General features: G+C 45.9%; 2 protein-coding genes across 3 annotated transcripts; both read right to left on the reverse strand.

The window, feature by feature from the left end:
• Nucleotides 1-1832: 1832 nt before the first annotated feature.
• si:ch211-266g18.9 (transforming growth factor-beta receptor-associated protein 1) lies at nt 1833-10536 on the reverse strand. The gene is made up of 12 exons (XM_062470253.1): nt 10470-10536; nt 9516-10228; nt 9029-9223; nt 8633-8787; nt 6838-6920; nt 6322-6666; nt 6109-6166; nt 5868-6011; nt 5485-5625; nt 5186-5345; nt 4631-5052; nt 1833-4468 (listed from the first exon to the last, which is right to left on the reverse strand). Exons 2-12 carry the CDS (start codon nt 10207-10209, stop codon nt 4325-4327), a joined length of 2541 nt encoding a protein of 846 aa, XP_062326237.1. The 5' UTR covers nt 10210-10228; nt 10470-10536; the 3' UTR covers nt 1833-4324.
• A 649-nt stretch (nt 10537-11185) lies between these two features.
• fhl5 (four and a half LIM domains 5) lies at nt 11186-17715 on the reverse strand. 2 transcript variants are annotated; one of them, XM_062469884.1, is made up of 7 exons: nt 17698-17715; nt 14487-14526; nt 14097-14268; nt 13589-13763; nt 12703-12872; nt 12106-12292; nt 11186-11525 (listed from the first exon to the last, which is right to left on the reverse strand). In XM_062469884.1, exons 3-7 carry the CDS (start codon nt 14253-14255, stop codon nt 11374-11376), a joined length of 843 nt encoding a protein of 280 aa, XP_062325868.1. In that variant the 5' UTR covers nt 14256-14268; nt 14487-14526; nt 17698-17715; the 3' UTR covers nt 11186-11373. The 2 variants fall into 2 exon arrangements, with proteins under 2 accessions (XP_062325868.1, XP_062325867.1); XM_062469883.1 differs by lacking the exon at nt 17698-17715 and having other exon boundaries at nt 14487-14621.
• Nucleotides 17716-18104: the final 389 nt, after the last annotated feature.

Below are 18104 nucleotides of genomic sequence, written 5' to 3' on the forward strand. Positions count from 1 at the left end.
GTTCTGGAATCCTCTATTATTCACTGGCCTCTCTAATGTGGCTATGGGTGTGTTAATCTGTGGAGAGGATTGGTGCTAAATGTCTAATTATGCTTGATGCAGCGAAGCCCTCTCGCTTCTCAGGGTACAGTAACTGTAACTTATACCATTTGCTCTTTAATCAGTGATGTCAAAACCCACATGGGACGCAGTCTGGGAGATAAAGGTTACAATCTAGCTTGTGTCGGATGGTGAGGATCATGTCTGCCTCAGCAATAAATCTTTGCTCTCCTTCACATGGGCCAGGACATACTGAAACTGAACATGTTGAGAACATTTATACAGCATTCTATCTTGCCAAAAGGAACCTAAATGATGTTCTATGTGTAACAGCACTCAAGTGAACATTTTCTGGTAAAATCAGTTTCATATTGTTTTCATGATCGTGTAAATCAAGCAAATGAATCAAAGGCTACAGATCATGAAGTTCACCTGCACCTTATCTTCCTTTTGGGAAAACTGTGTCTGATGCCAGCAGGACATCACAAGCTCTACTAGTTTATTACAGTTTCCTCTCTTTGTGGCAGGTTTGTCCCAGGTTCCCTTTAGTCAGCATCTGTGCTTGGAGCATTTCCCAGACAGCCAAATGAGCCGGGGATGAAAAATGATGTATCTGGAACTGAAACACGTCTGCCCTCGGATCCAGACCACAAATGGGCTCGCCACACCTGACCCCAACCCCCCCCCCCACACACACACACACACCATCACCACCTTCGGCCACACACTTGTTGAATGGACGTTAATTTGAAATATCTCCATTACGAAGGCGTACTCACAATGGCTTTCTATCAGTTCCCCGAATCTGATAAAAATAGGGAGTATGCCAGGAACTGTCATCTGCCATTAACCAAGCCTTGTTCCTGATCCAAGATGGTGTTATTACTCCTGCACTGTACAAGTCATTAGGATAATGCCACATAAGTAACACATTCATGGTTGACTGAAGGTCACAGAGAGAACTGAAGGTTCTCTGTAGCTCCGTAAAAGCCTGAGCAATTTTTCAGAATGGCGTGAGTCCCACCAGCTCCTTTTCAAAAGATAAGCATGGTTGAACCAGCAGTGAGCGTGTACCTCAGAGACTGCCTACACACCTAGCCTGGGCTACATTTCTCCAACGATGTGTGTTACTAATGGGAGGATAAATACCGTGTTGCATTTTTGTTGTTTATTACACAATCTTTGTGGTTTTAATCCTCAACTCTTTCCCCTTCAGCTACAACCATTTAAAAACGTAATGCACTGTCAACAAATAGAAGCCACGATGATTAATTCCAAAGTGTTTCACAAATAGATTTGGAAATATCAGCTGAACTCAAGGGCTCCGATCTGGCTCAGTCTAAACCCAATAAAGCCCTATTGCCACCCTACCCTGATGTCAGATCAAGCTGCAGCAGATATAAAGGAGCGAGCCCATGAGATAAGGCCTGGTGCAGGATGATAGTCTGGTATTCTACACGCCATGTGCTGTAGCCTAAGTCTGTGCAGGGGAGGACAGGGTGGGGGCCTGTGGTGGCCGCCTCTACCCCTTCTGAGCCTCCTCTAAGCCAGGCTGCCCAGCTCCCCCAGTGGCACGGCTCCAAAACCAAAGGTAAAGAAAGCGATGGAAATGACAGTGTTGCCTTAGGAGTTAAAAAATAGACACGTTTTGATCATCCTCTTTCAGCTATTTATTCCCATGCCTACTCTGCCAGGCTATAGCATTAGTTTAGTCAGGGAAAGTAGAAATTAAAGAAGGTTCAATGCCTTTAGGTTTTCTAGTACCTTAACATTATTGCTACCAGGGGTTGCAAATTAAGATTCTCCTTGTCTCTTGCCAACCGCTAAGAGACTAAAAAAATGCGTCATAAGAGACATGATGCAGTAATTTGTGGCTGCTATGCTTAAAACGGCAGAGATGCAAAGAATCAAAGGTTCATTTTTTCCCATGGGTTTCACTTAATGAGCAACCTGCTGTTTTTTCTCATTTTCAATAAGTGCACTGCAGTATATTGTTGGAAGCAAAGGCTCAGAAATTGGGCTTGAAATTCATTGATTCATCAATTCAAAGCTGCATATACAGTGATAATGAAAATATATTTTCTATTGGTGGACTTACGATACAATTCATGTTCCATACTCAACAACAATAAAACAATAAAACAATCAACAAAACAATCACCATGATCCATCTTCCATCCCCAGGCCTACGCATATTCTGAGCATGTTCAGAACAAAACAAGATGTGCATGTAAACAGAAGCCTACTCTGATCCAGTCAGCCTTTTTTAAATTTAGAGAAGCACAAGAATAAAATGTTCTTGTTTTTCCTTCTTCTTCCGTGTCTGTGGTGATGGTGGATATTTATAATGGAGACCAATGTCTGGATCCCCACCATGCTTTCCTTCAGAAATTTTGCATTTTTTTTGCTTCCATCCTGTTCCCTCATGTGTGAAATGACCATCTGGCCTGGTCCCTTTAAAGATCCACGGCTGACTTCCAGGGGAGCTGTTGCCTGCAATGACACACACTCACGTAACACTCAGCACCAGATTGCAAGGATCTTACACTCTCATCGGCAGCAGAATGGAGGGCTTGAGCAAAACAAAGCAACACAATTGCCTCGAGAATCCCCCATCCTTTCGAATTATCACACGTTCTGTTGTGCTGACGTTTGCTGTGCAGCTGATGTTTGTGTGGAGTCTGTTTATTGTTTGTTTTCACCTTTGGCTCTGTAGAGGCAGCGAGGCACATCAGAGACGAGAAAAATTGTTTTGAGGCTTGGAGCCCACGGTATTCAAAACAACATTAGTTTCCTCCTTGGTCTGGCCCGGAAAGGAGGGAAGGAGAGGTGGAGAGGAGGGGGTGGAGGAGTGTGGAAGTGATCCCATAGTGACCCCATGCTGCTTGGGTCCACTCAGTGGTCAGCCTCAAGACTGACTCTGAGCCCCTCTGGGAGCCCAGCGCCAGGCAGAGTTAGCCATAGTGCTGGAAGAACTGTTTTAGATGTCCCATGTCAGATCAGACATTCAACAACAAATATGAAATTGATCCTTCTAGAACAAATCAAGGCTTCACACTGGTAGCATGCAAGTACTTCACATTCATGTATTTCATATAGTAACTGATCCAGATATGTAGTCTATGTTCACTTGTTCCTTCTATAAACGAAACTGATAACACTGTAGGTTGATCAAGAACAACCATGACCATGGCTGAAATAGGCTGTTGCCCAAGGTGGGAGCACCTTGCTTTCAGCTGGAAACACTTGTGTGAGACGCAGAACAAACAGACCAGCCAGAAGCACAAGTCTAGTCACTGTTTCTGGGCCCAAGGCGTCTCCTTGGCTTGCATTCCTAAATGTATCAGCATAAAGAAATAGTTGCACTTATGGTTAGCCTAACGACTAAATAGAGACTAAAATAGATAAATAAATCTTGAGCCTGGTGTTCCTCCATAGGACTTAATGATATGTCTTTAAGTTTATTTACAACAATTTCCATATCTTACAATTTGCTGATGTATTATTAAATGCAATACACGGCAATGTTACAAATAGGACATGCTCTGGTAAGAATTTAATAGCAGTCCATTTTTTTTTCCACATAGGACAATTTCTACATGACCTTTTTATAACATATCTGCATTTCCAACCGAGTCTCCAATTAGTTTTTTTCACACAGTGATAGTGGGGGAATACGATCCTATATACATGACATCGGGTTGTGTACTGTCTCATTTCAATCCCCATATGGAACATAAACTGAAAATACACAAGGAATGGAAAGGATTAGAATGGGCAGGGACACTCAGAGTGACTGGGCAGCAGGATGGCCAGACTCTCTGGAGTCCGCAGGTTGACAGCACAGCCAGTACTGTCTATCTATGGTTTTTTAAAAGGGAATGGTTTTGACATAACCACAGTTAAATGTACATTGCTTGTCATAACACCAGGGTTTGGATGTTGTGCAAAACCTTCATACAACTCAGTTATTTGCAAAGTGTATTTTTATTCTTTATATTTTATTCTTTTTATAATTGGGAAATGTGTCTAGTCCCTGCTCCCTGATTTGGAGTGTGTTCTGAGAGCCCCAGGATAGTGGCTAATCCAGCATAATGACTGGGTAAGTTGAAGATATTTACAGAGTCAACATAACCAGGAGTCCAAACAGGATTTGTTGTTTTGTGTGTTGGGCCCTAGTACAAGCCTTTATACTTGTCAACACAGACAGACAGACTCATGCCGACACAGACACATACACAAACATAAACACACACACACACACACCAGCCAATCAGGACTGTGTCTAGGATTTTGTGCAGCTACTACAGGTTGTGTGAGTCAGTTCACCTGTGAGACTACACACAAACTCGGAGTCTGTGAGGTCCTTCTTACACGCCGTGCACACACAACCCTTGGGCACTCTCAGCATCCCTTTTGAGGCCTGGGCCTGGGTGGAGAGAGAGAGGGGTTGAAAGGGTTTACTGACTTCAGGAAGAACAGACTACTTCTGGCACTGTGGTACTACAAAGGGTCCACAGGAACAGGAAGTCTTGAAGGTCCCATTGTTAATGAAGTGAGTGCCTTACTGAGGATGTAAACGAAAACTCACCCAAGTGTACTTGTGTCTGAGTAGCTCTGCCTGGGCCAGACCCCTCTGTACTCCCCCCATCCTCCTCTGGTGAGATGTCCCTCTGAGGGAGCCCAGCAGGAACTGGGAGACCAGCTGGAGAGACCAGGACCCTGGAAGCACCTGGAGAACTGTTTCCAGGTCGAAGGCCGCAGCGTTAGCATTGAGGAGGTCCACGGCTGCGCTGGTGAAACCAGAGGAACCCAGGTAGATTTGGAGTAGGCCGAGGGACAGGCTCTGCTTGAGTTCCCTGGTCTGGCCCCGGCCGGCCCTCTGACAGTAGGCCCACGCGTCCTGAAGCTCTCCCCCCTGGTGGACCAGCATCTCCAGGGCCTGTTGGTGGTCACCACCCCTCCCCACAACGATGGCCTTCTCTAGAAGGAGGGTTGTCGGCTGGAGTCTTGCTGGAACGAGAGATTTATGAGAGATGAGATTTATGGATTTACATTTTATTCAGATGTAGAAAAATGGTCACAAACAAATCACATCAAATACTGAGTTTCTGAATGGATCATGTTTGCCACTGGGCTCACTAACCGCGCACAGCTGCATTATCATAGTGCGACGACTGCCATAGCAACTGTTGCAGTTTTTCTCTGGCCTCTCGCACACCAGAGTCTGCCTCCTCTCTCCTGTGGAGAGACGGCTGTATCTGGGCAACATATGCCACAGCCAGAAGGCTGTGGAGCTTCTCCTCCTGAGAACAGATTGGGAAGGAGAGACAGATCTGTGCCATCATCATCAGCATCACTATGCACTATTAATTCTGTGTTAGTGTTCATGCTGTTTGGATATTTCCAGCATGTATTTTTACGAGATGTCGCAGCAGCACTAACCTCCCTTTTCAAATCATGAACCAGAAACTCTAGGTAGCAAACCAACGCCTGAGGGTACTTTTTCAAGCAGACAAGAACCTCCTCCTGCACTGACAGATGAGTCTCCTCGGGGTCTCTTCTGGTGAAAATACGGACTCCGACCTTTTAAGTCACAGAAAAGATTGATCACCTTTCGAATATAGAATGAATGAGTTTGCTACGATTGTTTCATGACCCAAGATAATACATGATATGGAATATATATACATGTGTTTTCTTAGAATACATCATTATTAAATATCATCATACACATTGACTGAGAATTGGATCTTTACACTGCTCTGTTTAATTGTGCAACGCTGCCCTCTACAGGTGAGACAAGAGAAGAGATCTTTAGCAGGTACCTCCTGGTCTCTCAGAAGGGTCCAGTCTGCAAACGCCCACACCACGTCGCTGTAAGGCAGGAGGCTGAGAGTCTGTACGATGTGCTCATAGACGGCTGAGCACGAGGTGTCCTCATAGTGTCCATCTGCAATCCTCACCCAGGTCTGACACAACGCAACAAAGCTTCACTGTTCTGCTCAGTATACTCTCATATTTGTACAGTGTGCATCCCTTGTTTTTAGTTGTTGGATTGTTTTTTACCTCGATTGCATTCATATGGTCCTTGTGACTTTGGTAGAGCAATCCCAGGGAGAAATATCTGAAGAGGGGAGAAAGCAAGACTGCAGTTGAATGAACGAAACAGCTTTGGACAGTGTGGCGTCTCACTGAGGTCAACCATCCATTGAGCTAATGATATTGGTAGTGGCCCCTCTAAATGTCCTATGCCCCCCCTACCCATCCCGCCCCTCCAACCTCTGGTGGTGCTGGAGGACGGCCACGCTGGCGTCCAGGTCCCACGCCTCGGAGGAGGACACCAGCAGGTGCAGCTGCTCCGCGTCTCCCTGCTCAGCGTAGAGCCTCAGCAGGGCCCAGTCCACCTCAGCGCCGATCCTCCGACCCTGCTCCGTCCCCCTGACGGCGCTGAGAAACTCCGCCAGGAAGCACTGGTACAACTGAAACGTGGCCCTGTCCTCTTGCCGTAGCGCTTTTAGATCCCTGGCGTGGCTGGGTGGAGTTAGGTGGGAGCGGAAGGCCCCGCAGACAGGCTCCAGGTCTGGATACAGTGAAACGACTTCTCTGGGGTCCAGCTCACCTTTACTGTTTGAAGGAATAATTGGAGTTTTTCAAACCTGACCAAACTATACACTAGAATAGCAGTTCAATCCAAATGATTGCATGAGAGACGTTTGATATTATATGTAATATTGAACATAAAAAAGATAATCTTGTTTGAAATATGATGTGTACGGTGGTTTTGATTAATCTCACATGAATAAATCTTTGGCTTCGGTAAAGGCCCCCAGGTGAAAGTGAACAAATCCAACCATGCAAGTTATGGTCTTCTCCAGTTCCTGCCAAATGACATTTGCTCTTAGAACAGGCCCATACTGCATGAGTGTATCATTGTATCCATTCATCAGTTTTTATACTGTAGTTATGAGAACAGAGGATTATATGGCTGCTCTTAAATCTCAAGGGCAGTGTGCTATACAGTACTATTTTTTTTCTTTTCTTTTTTGTAAAAGCTGCAAGATAATTTTTTTATGAGGCAGGCAGACAGACAAAGCATAATGAATGATTCATATGCAGAGAGAATATTTATTTAAGAATCCTCAGATTGACCTTTGACCTGTAACCTAAGATTCCACAGATTACGCCCTCAATCGCCATCTGCCCCGTCATCATCATCATAAACAACTAACTCTTTGAATCACAGCTGTTAACACAATTTCACAACAAAATATCTATTTTCATAGACTGTGTAATCTGATGGTACTGTAGTAATCGTGCCAGCTCTTTAACTGTACATCCATGTCTATCGCATGATACATTGTAAAACAATGTCATAATTCTGCAGAGAAATCATAATAGTGGGGATTTAGCATGTATTTGAATAGGTGGATTAAGTGCGGTTTTCTAGTGGATTGAAGAGACACAGAAGATGAATTGTTTAATCCATCTGGTTTATCCTCTGTGTTTTACTTTAAGAACCCTTGGGGAGACAAGCTCTGAGAGTCTATTTGTGCTGTACTTTGTCTCATTGCTTTGATTTTTAAGAGACATAACAAATCAAGCTGGCATCCCAGTGAGATTTTATGTCCGGCATAAGTCCATATGGTTTCTTACGTGTGGATTAATTTGTAAATAATTATTTGAAAGTGAATATTTGAATGTGTCTGCTTTTGCTTCCAGTTGGCACTCATTAGAATGCATACCATGTGCTTGACAGCTATTGCAAGATGGAGTCACATTTTAGTGCATTACCTCGGAATGTGTCCAGTTGTCTAATGGTCCACCCTGCTTTGGGTCCAACGCCCTGGTCATTTGCCACCAGTTAATCTAGCTCTCCATCACATTCCCTACAGCCCTGCAATAGCCTAAAGTGTTTCCTTTGTAGGATCCAAGTGCCATTCATTATGCATGGCAATATTGTGCAGAACACAATATTCCACCTAGGTAACACTGGAGTTCTGATGACTGTCTTGCATTGCCCCCTTCCCCCTCATTGCTCTTTCTGTAACAACTTGTGACAATGACAGCATTAATTGAATGCAAATTGTATTCAAGAGGTGGGGACGCCATGTACTGTGTGGCGGGATGAGCCAGGTCTTAATCACTGTCTCCTATCAGCCATCCATCAGAGCTTTGCTCTGGAAGACAACAAGTAAAACGATCTGTAACATAAATAAATCATGTGCTGAGCCAGGGTTATTGCATACAGTAGGCATGACTGAAATAGCTTCTCGTATTGCAAGAATTTCTGCATTGGAAAATGCTTTGTAAATAAATGTGCTAAGTTGACTGATGGTCTTTTTTCAAATGGTGATTTTGGTAATAAATTGTATTGTGTAAGAAATATTTGGTGAAGAGGCCATTTGGGAGGTAGAGGGTTAGACCTGATCGCATGTGCCACTCCTTCTCTTGACACACTCATAACAACCTGTGCAGCCTAATCCATGGCAAATATTTGGCAAATATTTTTTTGGTGACCAAAGTGTGCCAGCATGGTGGAATCCTCCCTGGTAGCATTCATGGGGTAGTGTGTTAATGGGTAGAACCCTACCTGGTACGAGTCCTGGGGTAGCTGGTGTTGAACTCCACCCAGCAGAGCCAGGGCCTCCTGCACCCTCTCACAGCCAGCCAAGGTCTGGATCTGCTCCTCCAGAGGCACCATGGACAGAAAGATGACCTCTCTCTCCGTGAACACATACACCCCATCTGATGGACGGATGGATGGATAGACACCCAGACAGAGATAAATAAAGGAATCAATGGATGAATGGATGAATACAAAGTAAAGGAATGAATGAATTAAAACCGGAATATACACGTTATAAAATCCCCCCCCCCACACACAAACAAAAACAGCATATTTTTAGGATTTTAAGGATAAATCGTTCCTCATCATAGTGCTTATCCACCCGTGATGGGTGCTTCCAGTAATGACATCCTGCAGTACCTTTGGTTGGGAGCAAGCCCTTGGCACCGAGCAGACAGACGGTCTCTTTCAGCTGCTGGTCCACCAGGCTGTAGACATGGAGGGCCTGGGGCAGGAGGGTCAGGACATAGGGGAAACACACCCCGGCCGCCAACACCCCCTCAGGCCACTGGAGCGGAGGACGCTGGCACACCCCCGTACTCATAACAAACATGCCTGCAAGACAGGGAACATACATCTAGAATACAAACATCCCAGAGCATTCTACATGTATGTACAGTATATGTGGATCCTACTGTGTGTGGCATGTTGAATAGTCTATTGTCATCCATCATTGATGTTACTCTGTCTGATAAGGCAGAAAATAAGTCGTGTTCACAGTGCTTTTCGGTGTTTAATGTTTTGCAATGTAAGTGTTTCTGGGGATTCGAGTTCGACACGCTTTTTCTGCACAAGCTGTCTGTAACGGACACAGTGCATGAACTGTCAAGCAGTCGTCAGCTTCTACCCAAACAGTCAGGTCCGTTCAGTAGGAACTCTCCTTTCCCCGCCGTGCTCACGATGACATTCTGCTTGTTGAGGTTGTGAGGGAAGAGATCCACGCCGTTGCCCGTCTTGTAGTCGTGGAGGAGGTATCTGTTCCCGGTGGCCACACACACGACGGTGTCCTCCACCGCCAGGGCCACGGGGTCCTGGAGCAGGGCCACCTCCTTCACACACTCCCACCGGTCCACCCCCAACACGTGGATCCGGATCCCACGCTTCCTGCTGGAGGCGGTCACCAGCTCCACGCTCACACCCTGGGACTGGGTTGAGAGAGACGACTCACAGACCTGGAACAGAGACACGTGCTGGATCCTCTTCAGTGAGGGGGCTGGGTCTAGAGAGAACATGTTGAAGGCGCTGAGGGAGCGGTCCCACAGCACCAGGAGGTGGTTCAGAACTGGCACGGCCCGCAGCTGGGATACTGGACCGCCAGAGCCGAGTTTCCTCCTCCTCCCCTCTCTGGTGGTCCCGTCCAGGTCGGCTTCTAAGCGTGAGCTGCTGGGTAGGGTCAGGTGCTGGACCACCGAGCCCCTGGTTCCGATGTAGATGTTCCTGCCGTAGCACTCCAGACAGTGGATGCTGGATGTGTCCTTCTCTTTAGGGACATTAGGGCTCTCGTAGACGAGTGATCGAGTGAAGGCTCTGAAAGTCATCATGGATGTGCACTATATTGTCCTAGAATTGTTATGTAACAAAATATGCATTACAGACAAGTGTCTATTTAAATTATGCTTTCATCCAGTTTGAGATTAATTAAATAAGAAAGTTCAGCAATGTTGACATGTAGTACTGAAACTGCAATTGTATGTAACATGCAACATGGGACATGAACAATTAAGCGCAGCTAACCTAAACTGGATATTTGATGACAATACAGTTAATAGGCTGCAGTATTTCTGTATCAGATTGATCCTACCTGATTCTAGTCCACAGGTCTCAGCGTCTTGCTGTTGGACTTGTGAAATGCAGTTTGAACTCACCATGTGACTCCATCCTGACAGGAAGTCCTGTGTCAGCGCTTCACACTGCTCCCTCCCCCAGCCAGGACCATTGCACAACTCCTCCTTGCAGTTTGACCAATAAAAATATATGTTTATGTGGATGAAAACAACCTGACTGGTGGTCAGGGGATTTTATTTTTGGGATTCCCACAGGAATCAAAATGAGTTGTAGTGCTGTGGTGTGACCAGATTAACATACATCGCGAATAAACCTAATTCTGATTCTGATAAGCCCACTGTATGGTCTGTCTTGTTTATACAGTGTAAACTGAGGAACATTTCAAAGGTCACAGAATTGATTTAACTACAACACATTTAAAATATAATGTGGGAAGTGGAAATGATTGTTTCATATTTGTATGCATCTGGGTTTGTTTACAGTTATCTGCAGCTTTCAGATTTGTACCCTTTGTGTAAGCCCAGAGGGCATGTCTCCTTGTCTGGCTACAGCTTGTTTTCTCCGCACCCAGAATTATAACTGAGGCCCAGACACACTGGAGGTCATCCTCTGAATGGCATACTTGCTGCAGGAATCCCTGGCTGGAGGCAGTCCTGCAGGGAACAAGAAGCCTTTCCCTGTCTTCTTTATGCATGCTCAGCTCAGTTCAACAGAGGACAACAGAGAAACAGAGACACCCAGTTCTTTTTATTACAGAGGCCAAGACACAGTCGTCCACCGCAGTAAATACAAGTGCAGTGAAAAGAAAGACGATGTACGCATTAGGATTCGTTCGTAAGTCACAAACAAGCTTGGTGTTCCTCAGCGCCGGTCTGGTGCTCTGCGGTGGCCGGTCGGAGGGCTGCGACGCCAGGGCGAGGTCACTTCTCGCGGCCACAGTCGGTGCAGAGGATGTCGTCACGCTGGGTGAGGAAGCCGCGGCCCACCAGGGACACGGAGCACTGCATGCAGGTGAAACACTCACTGTGCCACTGACGCTCCTCAAACGAGATGTACTTAGCCCCAGCCAGGCCTGGACAGAGGGACAGACAGACAGACAGATAGACAGTTGGACGGACAGACAGACAGGTAGACAGACAGTTGGACGGACAGACAGACAGGTATACAGACAGACAGACAGACAGTTGGATGGACAGACAGACAGGTATACAGACAGACAGATAGTTGGATGGACAGACAGACAGGTATACAGACAGACAGGTATACAGACAGACAGGTATACAGACAGACAGATACAGACAAAAATATACACACACGTAAGCACACCCAGGATACACACAAAGCACACACAAACAGGAGAACATCAGACAACGGTACTTTTGATGAGCGCAGCCACATGAGCAAGATTTATTTTCAGTCCATGTCATATGTTCACACATTACATGGCCCCCCTCACACAAACATCAACAGACCACGTGAAGTCACATCACAATTCTTGGAGCATTTGCGCATATATTTTTATATGTAGCACTTTTCTGTTGCTAACAAATCCCCCACACACACACACACACCGTAAATAGAGGCTCAGAGTCGGTCGAGAAAAAGCGTGAAGGGTGTTAAATATGAACGAAAACATTGGTGGAGTGACTCACTGGTGATGGGCTTGGTGCAGCCCACACACTTCTTAGCATAGAGGTGGCTGAAGCAATCCAGGCAGTAGGGGAAGTTCTCTCTGGAGGTGAAGCGCTGGCCTGACAGCTGCTTCTTACAGCCGATGCATAGGAAACACTCCCGGTGCCAGGGCTTGTCGTTGTAGGTCACCCCACCAGTGGTGATGGCCTAAGGGAAGGAGACACACACACATGCATGTGGACACACCCACATTGCCGTCCTCGTGTACAGTTTATATTGACATATGCACACACACACATGCACATACCCTCGTAGACACCCACATGAACATGCACACACACATGCACACACACGTGCATATTACGCACGCACCCACGTAGCCACTCACATGCATGGACATGAACACGCATAGACACACACACATGCACACAAACACACACAGGCACAAACCAGATTGGATTTCTATTGACATTTGTCCTGACATGCCCTTGTGTGCTATTTAGATCCTATTAGTATTCATCCACAGTCTAAGGCATGGAGTATAAATATGCCAGAGAACCTGGGAGATTTCGAATGCAGCCCAGCCTAAACACCACGAGACAGCCGACGGGACTCACTTTCTTACAGGCGCAGCACTGGTAGGCAAATTGCTTCTCAAAGCAGGGCACACAGAAGTAGCCAGTGTCTTTGGGGATGAAGGACTTGGTTCCCATTGGCTGCTGGCAGCGGTGGCAAAGGAAGCAGGTCTCATGCCAGCTGTTCCCCTTGTACTCCATTTTGCGGGAGCCTGCCACCAGAGGAGAGGAACAGCCTCGTCAGCATGTGAGAGACACAAACATGGGGACATAAGGACACTGGGCCGGTGTTGCCCGGCAGAAATAGACCAACTCCTCCTGTAGGGATGAGGGAGAAGGGGTTGGGACAGACCATAATATGAGATAACGTGAGGTCATTGATGCTCTTTTAGGACTAGAGGAAGGTTTCTAAGATAGATAACTACTTCATGATTTATGGCTTTGGTTGTCGTCCTCCTCTTTCCCCTTCTTTATCATTGTCATCATTGTCATGGTCATCTTCAATTTCTCCTTCTCATTGCTATTGCTGCTTTAATAGTCCTTCTCGGAAACATCATCATAAATGATCTGGACTGAGATAGAGCACAGTCACAAACGTTTGGGCTCCAGAGGTCCGTGTTTGTTTGTGTACTCCAGAGCTCTGCACAGGCCTCACTAGTGTCATTTACGAACACAAGCGACTCTTTTACTGGATGACGCACAGATGACACTCTGTACTATAGATGTGCCTGGAAGGGTGGAGCACTGGAGGGAAATGTACCAAACCGGTTCAGCTAAGGGCCAGCGTCACATCATCATCATCACTGGCGGCCTGAGCATCACTATCATCAACAACATCTCTGTTTTAATCACAACCACCATCATCATCACTACCCTCATCATCATCATCATCATCATCATCCAACTCCTCCTCACACTCCAACCGTACCAGGCATTATGGTCTTCTTGCAGGTGGTGCACTTGGAGGAGTACTCGTGGGAGTAGCAGTCAGTGCAGAGCAGAAGCTCATCCTTGGCAGCAAAGGGCTTCTCCACTAGGGGGCGACTGCACTTGGCACACTTAAAGCACTGCTCATGCCAGTGGCGCTCCTTATAAGACAGGTCCTATGAGACAGATAAACGTGCAATATTGAACTATTCAATAACACATTCAATAACGAATGGCTGCTTAGAATAATAGTCAAGAACATCTGGCAACATCTTGCTTTACGGAGCAAACTTTTAGATTGTGATGACACAAAGATGGCAAAGACCAAAAGTGAAATTCTAGTTTGAGCAGTTTAAAAAACCTGGTTTAAACCGGTACATAAAAAATCCAGTCTTCCTACTTTAACCATACGCACCTTCTGTCCTGAAAACCAAGTTGTTTATGCTACTTCCATCTTTGACGTCAGAGAGAAAGAAAAGGATTGAATCAGACCAGGGAGGTAGTCTTACCTTGCAGTTGCACCCAATGGGTAGAGTACAATCCTCACAGCAGTTGGCAAACAGGTTCTCGTAGCATTTAGTGCAGTACTGCGTGTCCTCTTTCATAATATACTTCTTACCCAGCAGAGAGTCCTTGCAGTAATGACAGTCAAAGCGTTCAGCTGACATGATTGCTCTTTACCTGCAGGACAAAGAGAGAAGCAGAGCGGTTTTAAAAAGCGAAAAAAGGAAAGGCAATGCGTCCTTCCTTTCTGCAATCAAGGGGTCAAGCAATTTAGCCCCCTCTTTATCAACAAATAGCGGGGGGCAAATAGTTTGGCCCACATTTCCAATAAGGTTGAAATGTTGAAGTAGAATTTTTCCGCTCTTCGTGAAGAAGGAGAGAGCTCGGCTAGTTACCCCAGTGGATGTGGTGATCAGGGAGAGGCCAGCCAGAGGGCTGTGCGGAGTGGAGCAGGCGTGAGGATGGAGAGGGGATGGAGAGGGGGAAACAGGATTAAGTGGGATACATCGAGGGGGTCCATCTATAAATACTATCCCTCTTGTTAGCAGGGATCTCCAGGGAGCATACGAGCTCCCCTCCACTGCTCTGCACCTTTTAAGGTAGTTGGTTGACTACACGCCGGCCCTTATACACCGATTGAAAAATTATATTAAAAAAGCTAGTTTAAGATGGAAAACCAACTAAATTCAGGTGTGCATGTCTATATTTTTTTTTATATACATCCGGTGTTTCGATAAGTGAACTTCCATTTATTCTCCATTACTGCTTTAAACAGCTTCTTAATAGCTCACCATCCTGAGCCCAAAGCTGCCTAGATCCGCTCAACCCACATCTTTCAACCTCCAGACCAACATTCCATGATACAGTTCTAGATTACAATGTAGGGGTGTCATGGCAGCAGGTTCAGACACACTTGTGGCCCAGGTCCATGCTCTGGCTATACGAGCAGTTGCAGATGGCTTAAGGGAGAGCGGCGCCAATAGCTTCCTGTTTGCCAGGCCCTCTCAGTGGCTATTGACAGTGCTTCTGGCTTCACTTTACATGGAGGGAGCTGAGGCTCTGCACAATCTTGATCGACAATATGGCCAAATTCTGAGACAGGATGGGCTTTGTACGTTTACAGTCACTGCAACCGAAACCACACACAGACACTCACAGGAAGAATTGTAGTCATTGTTACAGGCATTTTACTGTAAGGAAACGGAAGACATCTTAAAATTATACTTAAAAGATATCTTAAACCTACAAACTATTGTAACATCATGATGCAACCTAGAGCTACTGGTGTGGCACTGTGCATGATTTACAATATGGATGCATCTTTTACCATAATCCCTGCAGATAGATAGATAGATAGATAGATAGGATGTATCTGTACTCATAAGATTGCAATGTGAATGTATAACCAGAAATATCCGCACTGCCATTTTGCCACCTCGTTAAAAATCCCCACACTGTATTATCTCTGACTAGCTGCCAACTAATTACATTTGAATCTTTGAGCATGTGGTGGTATCGTTTTTCAAGAGGATCAGGAGGCGGTCGTCTTAACCAAAATAGCCTGGGAAGACCACCAGTCCTCAGGCTTAATCCTCCACATACACACAAGAAGGTCAGGCTCGGAGACGGGGCTGGGAGGAATGCAGATCCTAGGAGACTTTCTCCCCTACTGTCTTCCCTGCTGCCCGCCACATAGCTGGGATTCAATGTCCTTACAAGAAGCTAGTTATTACACCGTGATTACTCTGAGGAAGATACATTTCTCCAGTCAAGCTGTGTCTGAGTGAGGGAAAGACAGCTGCACCTGTACTGTTTTGTTAGGTACTGTGTAAAAGGGAATGTACAACAGTCCCCATGGGAAAATGTAGATTTATGTTCTTTTGACCTATAAGGATGCCTTCATCTGAACCTTCCGTTCCAATGATAAGGTAAAAACCACACATCAGGTCTGTAATTCAAGACAACAAATGCAGAAAGACTGCATTAAATGAGATCATGTGATCCATTTTCTTAGCATTTGGGAATATACGTGGGATTCCGTTGAATTTCTTATCTGCAGTGGATTATTTAATGATTCTTAGATAAAGTACAAATTCAAATGCTAAAACCTAACCGTGCATGCTAGAGACAAACAAATTCCATCATATATGGACTGTGGTTGAACCCCCCCAGTGGCACTCTTTGTTGCTTTGAGTGACATGTCTGTCTGAATTGTGAAGTACAAAGCTGGAGTGGACGTGACCTATATTTACAGGCAAGCAAAAGGGCACACAGATCTCATGCTGTGAGTTGGCTTAATCTGATTGTGGTCGTGAGAGAGCACTTGTGTGTCAACAGACGTTAACACACTCAAGGTTGCTAGGCTGAGTTGGAGCCCTGTCTCATGCCTGCCAGAGCACAGAGGCACGGATTATTGTTGTGACATATTTGTGGATGATGTTCTTTTAATCTTTGAATGTGTTCTTTGAGTTCACTACGCGTGTATTTTACGATGCAAAAAGTCACCTCGCCTTGTGAAAACCCTCTTATAATACTCACGGCCTATTCTATTACATGGTGCCAGTCTCTATCTTAGATTAATTACTTCAAGATGGATGGCAGGTTTTACCAACTTTGCAGAGCGAAAGTTTGCTGATCTTGCATATTCTGTTCCCTGCTTTAATCCCCTGAAGTCCACAGATGGGCGGTGGCCCGCAGATCTACAATACCGGCTGTCTAGCCCCATTAAATAGGCTTTTATCAGCCCTGGTGTCAGGTATCCTCGTGTCTTTAGTGCATTCAGTCTTTATTCAGACAGCAAGGTGTCTGTCGTTGTTCCCAACAGCAAGGCTGTGAGGAAACCGGTTGCATTTGCTTCAGTGTGGTCACTTGGTTCTTTGAGGTGGTGACTTGGTGATATAGGAGGAGAAAGAGGGATGAGACAGTGGGGAGGAGAATGGGAGGAGATGCTACAACCATTTTCCTCCGAGGTACAAAGATGGCCGGGCTGAGGCTGACAGTTGCCTGGCATGGTGTTGACAGGATAAGTGGATCGCTTGGGTTGAGATGGGAGGACTCCAGTGCTTAATGAGAGGCCTCACACAAACCTGCTCCTCAGAGAAGGGCGATAAGCTTTCTCCACCAGCGGGATTGGTGGCCCGGTGACTGTGAGCAGAGCACTCAGCCGCAACGGGATAGCCTCACAGGAGGTAAGCAGGGGGACAAGGAGACACAATCACAAACCCTCTGATCTATCACAAACCTTACACCCCTTCAGGGAGGAGGAGAGCTGTGAACGCCCGGGTAATCGCTGCCCTCCCACTCCAGCCCAGTGAGTCATGGGTGGAGTGGGTGACAGGAGCTGTCAGAGAGCCAGACATATGAGCTTCACCGCTAAAGAGGAGCGAAAGCCCTCCTGCTACACAGAAAGTCCTGAAGAAGGTTGAGATGTTCATCTCCTGCAAAGTACATATTCCTCCCATATTCATGTTGACCACGTGAAAGAAGCTGTGGAAAGGGCAGGATTGCCATTGCTTGTCTATCAGTATGTCTGGCATTTTTTACATTTGTACACCATCTGTAACTCTGCAAATCTGCAAACACCATAGTGGATAGAAGAGAACCTACCGTTCTGAGACAAGATGAGTCAGCCTTCTCGTAAGGTGCAGACAGCTTCTGGAGCCACATAAAGCTGGAGACTCTCTCCTTCTCCTACCAGTCTTAGACACTGAAACCCTGAGGCTCAACTGTGAGGAGAAGGCAGCTATTTTCCAACCTAACTCTTTGGCTTTGTGCAAAATGGCTTGAGTTAACATAAACAGTGCTGCACAAATATACACGCTCTAGTTTTCCTATGAAAAGATTCCAGGATTCCAGCAACACGTCCAAGGAAGTGCTGGCCTCCATCAAACAGCAACAGTGGGAGGAATGACAGGAATCTTGGTTGGATGATCATTGTCCACTGGGAAGTTTCTATTTTTAGGTAGTGTTACAACTGTGAGAGTGCATTGCTGTCTCAAACTTTCTGGCAAATC

This window comes from Osmerus eperlanus, chromosome 9 (genome assembly GCF_963692335.1).
Source record: "Osmerus eperlanus chromosome 9, fOsmEpe2.1, whole genome shotgun sequence".
NCBI classification, from domain to species: Eukaryota; Metazoa; Chordata; class Actinopteri; order Osmeriformes; family Osmeridae; genus Osmerus; species Osmerus eperlanus.